Source organism: Notechis scutatus, chromosome 1 (assembly GCF_049901735.1).
Source record: "Notechis scutatus isolate UNSWTSFEM ecotype Mainland chromosome 1, rNotScu1.2, whole genome shotgun sequence".
NCBI lineage: Eukaryota > Metazoa > Chordata > Lepidosauria > Squamata > Elapidae > Notechis > Notechis scutatus.
Window position 1 is genome coordinate 143,762,736 of NC_142009.1, and position 8,598 is coordinate 143,771,333.

General features: G+C 37.5%; 1 protein-coding gene across 2 annotated transcripts in view; it reads left to right on the top strand.

Moving 5' to 3' along the window:
* WDFY2 (WD repeat and FYVE domain containing 2) overlaps window positions 1-8,369 on the top strand; it is a 55,209-nt gene extending 46,840 nt beyond the window's left edge. For both annotated transcript variants that reach the window (XM_026668614.2, XM_087947486.1), the window contains 7 exons: window positions 979-1,091; window positions 2,322-2,448; window positions 3,919-4,024; window positions 5,838-5,939; window positions 6,766-6,896; window positions 7,213-7,321; window positions 7,406-8,369. In XM_026668614.2, coding sequence (XP_026524399.1) covers window positions 979-1,091; window positions 2,322-2,448; window positions 3,919-4,024; window positions 5,838-5,939; window positions 6,766-6,896; window positions 7,213-7,321; window positions 7,406-7,435 — 718 coding nt within the window. In that variant the 3' untranslated portion in view covers window positions 7,436-8,369. The remainder of the gene's footprint in view (window positions 1-978; window positions 1,092-2,321; window positions 2,449-3,918; window positions 4,025-5,837; window positions 5,940-6,765; window positions 6,897-7,212; window positions 7,322-7,405) is intronic.
* The last annotated feature ends 229 nt before the right edge of the window (window positions 8,370-8,598 follow it).

The window sequence follows — 8,598 nt, forward strand, 5'->3', positions numbered from 1 at the left end:
TCCCCTGCCACGCCCCTCCCAAGCCACGCTCACAGAACTGGTAGTAAAAAAAAATTGAATCCCACCACTGAGCTCCACCCATGTCAAAAAGAACTGTTTGCTGAGGAGAGTAAGATGAATCATTGGATTTCACAAGGAAATGGATTTGAATCTGATTTGCTTAACAAAACCTGGGTTTGCCAGCAATGAAAGTACAGGTAGTCCTCAACTCGCAATCTCACAACTAAGGCCAAAGTTTCCATTGCTAAGTAAGACAGTTGTTAAGTGAGTTTTGCCTCATTTTACAACCTTTCTTGTCGCAGTTGTTAAGTGAATCATTGCAGCTGTTAAGTTAGTAACACAGTTGTTAAGTGAATCTGGCTCCCCCATGAATTTTGTTTGTGAGAAGATCGCAAAAGGTGTTCACATGACCCTGAGGCACTGCGACCGTCATAAATATGAGCCAGTTGTCCAGTGTCCCAATTTTTGACCATAGTGATGCTGCACAATTGTAAATGTGGAAAATGGACTTAAGTCATTTTTTTCAGTTCCGTTTTAGCCTTGAACGGTCACTAAATGAATGGCTGTAAGTTGAGAACTACCTGTATTATAGTCCGAGTAGAAACTTGTTTGTTTCACAGAACATGAATACCCTAATATCGGAAGAAATGTAAATCCAGAGCATAGGTTTCCTTCTCTGGGCTGAGACCTTCGCTGCTCCCCTTCAGGAGGCAGTTCTTGGCTGGTAGAGATATAGGACAAAACATTCAGTTTCAGTGATAAAGCAACATTTTTGTTTTGTTATTTTCTACTATATTGAGAGGGGAAGTATGAGGTGTTTTCCAGTTGAGGTGCTGCCTCTTGCTAGAAGTCCTGAGAGTAAACGTTGGCTTCTTTGGGGTTGGCTGTTGGGGGGAAAAGGTTCAGTCCGTGCAAGCACTGAAAAGTGGGGAGAGACTTTTGTAGTGTTGTCGGTTTCCTGAACTCCTCTTTTTCCAGATTTGATGTGGAGACCCGGAATGTTTTCATTGGTGATCATTCTGGGCAAGTGACCATCCTTAAACTAGAACAAGAAAATAGCAGCCTCATAACAACTTTCAGAGGACACACAGGTATGGTCTTGAATCGCTCTGACTTTTCTATGATCAGCATAAATGGAGGTGAAACACACACTACAAGAAAGAATCACCCTGAGAGCAAGACGAGCAGTACCTAAATTAGAAATAGACAGATGGAAGGATGGATGTAATCCTGAGGTTCAAAGTTCCATGAAAAATCTTTTCAATATAATTTGTCTGCATGTTGTGGCTATTTAGAATACCTTGTTATTTTCAGCCCCAGGAGTGTTTTTCTGACATTACTTGAGATGGTTTTTCTCATACCGCTGAAGGGCTTTCTGCAGACTTTGACTCACAACCAGGTATTTCCAATATGAAACAAAGGTTGGGAAGATTAGGGGAAGTTGAGTGCCTGTAGGCATCAGTTGTGGGAGAAAAGGAGAAGAGGCTAGGAAAGGCAGTGGCTTAATGTAGAAGGGCTTAATCTGTAGCCATAGAGCCAATTTCCAGCAATCTCTAGAATTGATTGAACCAGACTTCTAAAAGCTATCTTTCTTTCCAGTAGTCATCTTCTTTTTGTGGGACACAAAATTAGAATATCAAAGGGAAAAAAAGGACAGGGAACAACATCACCTGGCTACTACCCCAGAAGGATCCATTACAGAAAGGGCTCATTTCTGGCCAATGAGATATTCTAGCTAGCACACCCCTCTCTGCTAGCCCATATTAGGTGAACAGATGCTACCTGGAGTGCATGATCTCAAAGGCAGTAGCTACTCAGAGGGAAATTTCTTCACAAGAGATTGAAATTTCAGGGAGAAGCACTGGAGTGTAGCAGTGGCTGGGCCATTCTGTTTGACAGAAAACATGCTTCTCTTCAGGTATGCCCTAGCAGGCTAGGGAATGGCAGATATCCACATCCAGGATCCAGAGCTGTGAATATTTTTCCTCATGCTAATAGTAGTTGTCCAGAAGGTAAAGTGAAACCCACTCCATTTGTTGACATTCAATACACAGATAAATTAATTAAATGAGAGTAATGCTCAACAGCAACTTTGTGAAGTAGGCTGAGCCAGGAGGAGTAACCACCTCAAGTCACTGAGTCAGCTTCCATGGATTTTTTTTCTGCCTTAGTGCAACTAGTGAGGTGGTCTGTATTGTCTGCCTGGGTTCTAATGCCTTATAGAAAATAACAGATCTTTAATTACTCAATAATAATTATATGTGGCTAATACAAATCTTCATGCTTCATTTCTTCCTCCACCCCCACCCCGTCCTCATCAGGTGGAATCAGTGCCCTGTGTTGGGACCCTGTGCAGCGTGTCTTATTTTCAGGCAGTTCTGATCATTCCATCATTATGTGGGATATTGGAGGAAGAAAAGGAACAGCCATCGAACTCCAAGGACACAGGTACAAAATGAGCACTAGGTGCTTCTTTCTATAGTCTTACTCTTATTATCCCAGTCCCAAAATGTGCTTTTTGTCGTGTACACCTAAGAAGTATCTCATTCAGAACTGCGTTTAAACGGAAATTTTTCAGAATGCATGAGATGAAACAGCATGCCCCAATAGGTTTCTAGCAAGTGAAAACGAAATAATCTTGTTTCACATTAACACAAACCAGGCAAAATAAACCGAAGGCCACTTGGGCTTCTTTCAAACTCTGAATCACTACAGTGCCTGGGATGCTGCAAAGAATCAGCTTTCTATGAGAGATTTCATGAGATTATGGACATTTAATTATTGTTGACATCCAAAAACACTAAATGAAGTCTCTCAATAAGGCCTGTTACCTGAAAAAAGATATTGATCGTGAAAAAATCCCATTATCTTTTATTAATGAAATAGAATTTAGAGGCAGACACCACTTGAGGTCACACTAGCTTCAGATTATGGCTAATTTTTAAAATGAATGTATAACAGTTGAGTTATATAAGATTATTAAAGAATAATAATAATAATAATAATAATAATAATAATAATAATAATAATAATAATAATAATAATAATAATAATAAAGTATAAATTGAAATATAGCGGGATCTACATACAGATGTCTGGAGTGGAGTAAGTTCCTTATTGTTTGACCAGTTTAGTTTTTAAAGTCTAAATTACACAATTGGGATCTTTCTCAAATGGTGACTTTGCATCTGGTTCTAATTGGTGAATCTCCGGGTTCTATTAAATCACAGAAAAATCCTGTCTTTCCTGTTTCAAAGAATGATAGATATCATTATTTGTTAGAGAAATGGTCAGGTTGTGGAGCAGTATGCTGAAATTATAACACTCCCAAATAAATGCCAAAACATATGATATTGCTCTCAATATCATATGTTGTGGCATTTATATCATATGTTGTGGCTCTCAATGAAAAGGACTAGGGAAGAATGATAGCAGTGTTCCAATATCTCAGGGGCTGCCACAAAGAAGAGGGAGTCAAGCTATTCCCCAAAGCACCTGAAGGCAGGACAAGAAGCCGTGGGTGGAAACTAATCAAGGAAAGAAGCAACTTAGAACTAAGGAGAAATTTCTTGACAGTGTGGACAATTAATCAGTGGAACAACTTGCCTCCAGAAGTTGTGAATGCTCCAACACTGAAAAAGTTTTTAAAAAGATGTTGGATAATCATTTGTCTGAAGTGGTGTAGGGTTTCCTGCCTAAGCAGGGGGTTGGACTAGAAGACCTCCAAGGTCCCTTCCAACTCTGTTATTCTATTCTATTCTAATTTTGCTGTACATAAAGGCAGGACATGAAGAGAGATTTCAGATTTTGTATGTGTGACAGACAAGAGAGATAGAGGAAACTTGCATGTTCCAGTTACTGATCCTATTCATAAATGATTCCTAACATTGTTTTTATTTTACTCTGTTTGGTCTGTAGTGATAAAGTTCAGTCCCTCTCTTATTCCCATCACACTCGGCAACTCATCTCTTGTGGGGCAGATGGCAGAATCGTTGTCTGGAATATGGATGTTGAGAGGCAAGAGGTATCCAGTCAGTTCTTCCTCTTTCTCTGATCAGGGAAGTTATCACTTACATAATCTTCAAAAGATGCATCAAAAAGCCATTTAAGCCAAAGGTGACTGCCTGAAAACTCAATATAATAACATTGTGTTTTCCTGTTGGGGGCTGCTTCACTACTGTCACCTCAGCCTGGTACCCTTCAGATGCCTTGGACTAGGTCAGGGACTTAATTTGGAAGGTCAGACTAAAAATGCTGCTGGAAGACATCTGCTTCCATTCCTATTTGGAAAACTTTATTAAATGGCACCAAAAATTTTGGGACTGTTTTGCAAGCCTGGGGAGTTTAAGGGTAATAATAGAAAAGATTTCCACTCTTAATTTGAGAGAAAGGAGAATATCTCCGTATTGGGCTACTTCTGCTGACTGCCAGCTGACTGCAATTTGGCAGTTCAAATCTCACCGGCTCAAGGTTGATTCAGCCTTCCATCCTTCTGAGGTGGGCAAAATGAGGACCCAGAGTGTTGGGGGCAATATGCTGACTCTGTAAACCACTTAGATAGGGCTGTAAAGTCTAAATTCTATTGCTATCCAATGAATGAATTGCTCATCCCAGCCTTTGGTGCTGTGTAGGACCGTTGCTGTTAGGAGTAATATAAATCCAGTGCTTTCTCTCTCACTCATAAATACACATATCATTGAAACTACCTCTCTACATATATTGAATATAATTCAATATGGTGCTGGATAGACATATTTGTTTCTCTTAGAAGCTGGTCTAAAGTTGTTAATGCAGGCAGCCAGCTCTTTAGTTTGGTATTTGAGAAAATCCATACAGTAAAACCTTAATTTAACAAGCATTTACCAAACTTCAAATGCAATGGACAAAATTCATGTTTGTGTATCTCCTCAAAATAATGATATACTCATTCCACTGTATTCAAAGTCATCTGGATGATTCACTTAATTTGTTGTTTTTATTTATTTATCTCAATTGCGTACATTTGTAAGTATACAAATGATGCAGTTTACAAAGTTAGGCATATTTTCATGATTACATGCTAATATAAATGCTGTAAATTGACATAAATTATGTATGTATGTAGGTATGTATGTATATATATGTAGGTCTAGGTGTGTTCGGGTCTTTTCCCGTGTAAGATTAAGAGTACCTTGGCGACGTTTCGAGTGAGACCTCGTCAAAACATCGCCAAGATACTCTTAATCTTACATGGGAAAAGACCCAAACACACCTAGACCTATATATATGGCATTTTTAACAGATATTCAAGAGTAGCACATATCCCCTCTTCTAAATGATATAAATTTTGCCGTATTCCTACAGAGGAAATTGCTGCAATTTATACTCAAGATTTTATTAGGGAGGAATAAAATTGGCTCAAGGGACATATATTCATATGCAACAAAGGAAGATATTTTAGATTTTTATAGTCAACTTCCTGAAGAGAAAATAGTAGGCCATTCTCCAGTGTGTCTGGCATTATGATTCTAATATTAAAACCTCAGAAAACAAATATAGAGACAAGACCAACAAAATATATATCAGAGAACAGTTTAAGGGAAACCTTAGAGATTACATTGAATCCATTGTTTGGAACTCATGGCTATCAACTTTATAGTATATCTAAAGTGCACAATGTAAGCAAATGTATACAGAAATTGTTGATTTACAATAAGGTAGAATTTCAGAATAATTCACTATGCCAGTCCCAGTGAAGAGAGAGCAGCATATTTCCTTAAGGGTATAGACTTGATGTCTATTTATGGCCAGTGCACAATTGAGTTTAAGGATTCCTTCCTTCCTTCTTCTTTTCTTAGACACCAGAATGGTTGGATAGTGACTCTTGTCAGAAATGTGACCAGCCGTTCTTCTGGAACTTCAAACAGATGTGGGATAGCAAAAAAATAGGCCTTAGACAGGTATGTATCATGCTGCTTTTTAAATGATTGAAGATTGTCCCCTGTTCCCTTGGATACAATAGTAAACATTTCAGGAAGGTGGGTGTTTATGGAACCAAAACTACACTACTGGTGCAAAAGATGGAGCTTGTCAATTTGAAAAAACCCTGTGTTCTAGAAGTCAACAAAATGTTTGAAGTTGACATGTTTCAAGTATTGAAATTTCATTGGAAGCATTCTGATGGTTCACCTTGCTGAAATATAGTTCAAAAATATTTTATACCATTACATGTTCAAAGATATTTTATGCTTTAATAACCATAAGATATTGGGTGTTTTAAAGAGGAAAAAATAACAGGAAATAGGGCTGGTGGTTAAATGGAAGAGTTTATGGGATTTGGAGGCTACCGCTGAGAAACTTGACTGGTTCAACATGTTTAGTGAATAGGGGGGAAATAAAATGAATTTTTCCCAAGTAATCCATGCTATATTTTATTGCAGGTCCTTCTTAACCTTGATTCTCACTTATGAAACTCATTTATATCTTTTTGTATGAATAATTTGCTAACATTCCAAAAGTTAATGGGCATCAAAGGAAATTAATTTGTGTGACTCAGCAAAAAATTATTGAAGATTCACAGCAACTTTTCAGGGAAACCCATTAGTGATGATGATGATGATGATGATTGTTATTTACTAATATGGTTTATAATTTTTTATAAGTGATGTAGCAGAGCTTTGGGGACAGGGAGGGAAATTTATAAGACCCACCCTGATATGCTTTGATGTGATAGTTCTTTCAGTTCAGTTCTTTCATGGTGAATCTTATATGCTTTTAAAATTTCAGCATCATTGCCGAAAGTGTGGAAAAGCAGTGTGTGGTAAATGCAGTTCGAAGCGCTCTTCCATACCTCTCATGGGATTTGAATTTGAAGTGAGAATCTGTGATACTTGTTATGAATCAATAACAGATGAGGAGTAAGTAATTTACCCCCTTCCAGTTGCTGGGGCAATTTATACCGTAGCAGTTTCTGGATATAAATGAAATGTCAGTTTTGAAAGTTTTACTAGATCTAAGTCAGAGATGAGAAATTTTTATGTTGCTGAATGATAGTTCCCCAAATAATTCATGATGTTATGGTAGCTAGAACTGTGAGAAATCATAGTTTAGCTACTGCTGAAGGCCACGGGGTCTGAATTAAGATTTAATTTACTTATTTTTTGCATCTAGATATGATATTGTGATCTTCAAATTCCTATATTTTCACTTTGTCCTGTTATGTGCTTCCTTTAGACGTGCTCCTACAGCCACTTTCCATGACAGTAAACACAATGTTGTCCATGTACACTTTGATACAACACGGGGTTGGTTGCTGACATCTGGAACAGATAAAGTTATGAAGGTGAGAATACAACTTACCCCAACTGAATCTACAGTAATTCTGGATCATTTTAATAACCTTATTCTTTTGTCTCCTTTTGGACAGTTGTGGGATATGACACCAGTAGTATCCTGATGCAGTGCTGAAATGGGAGCAACACAGTATTAATGAAGAAGAGATTCTTGATTCTGTAGAGAAAATGAAGCAAGTTAAGTACTGACTGATAAACGAGAGAACTAATATTTCTGGATGCATTTTTCAAGTAACCTACCAAATTCAGGGTGAGGACTGCACCAACGATCTACTTCACAAAATGCAGATTTTTTTTTTTTTAAAAAAAAACAACCTTAAAGACTTCTCTTGTCTGGCTTCATTGAACCATTTGGAATTCATCTGGAAGTTTCTGTGTGAACCATTATTTGTGTTTTGTGTTGATATGCTGCTGAGGTGGTGGATCTTTGCAAATGTGAGCAGTTGCCTGCAATATTTGATTAGTAAGATTGTACTTAAGAGATAAAAGGGAAAAACCAAGGATTCCTGTTCGTTTCATTTTCAATTTCATTATGAAATACAAAAGTTCAGGCCAACCAACTCCTTTGCAATTATATTCTAGAAAATGGTACTATAAGTTTGGGAGTGGGTAGGAAGAGAAAAATAGTCCAGTCTTCTTCCAAAACCAACTGGAATGTTTAGTTTATTGCATCATCAAAATTAGCCAACCAAAGCTTTCTAGTCCTAGACACAGCCAGTAAGTACACAAGCCAGTTTTGACTTAAAAAAACCCACCTCAAATGGTTTTATAGTTGGCAGTAATTAAAAGAGCCCTCCATGTGAGTTGGCTCACTTCTGAAATTTCTTCTGGAAAGTCTGCTGAAATTGTGCTTTACTAAGTATGGTTTGAAAAGAATTGTCCCATTCTTGTCACTTCTCTGGAAGGATGTATATTTTTTAAAAAATGCTGATAATTGTAATTTTTAATTTTCAGTGTAACTCTCAAATTAATATAGTGAAACTTCACATTTTGCATTCTTGGGCAAATTTTTCAAAAAATAAAAACATGAATTAAAAATATTTACTTTTTACTATGCTTTAAATCTCTTTCAACTAAGCAAATAGAAGGCCCTACATTCCACTAATGAAAAGACTGATGCCTGACATATGTTGCTTTTCCTTTGCTAAAGGAAACAGACATTTGTACTTCATTTACACGCAGGCGCTACACTTGCAAACATTAAAAAGATGTCCTCTCATACATCAGAGACCACAGCCTTTCTCCATTGTGATGGAGATAGCATTCA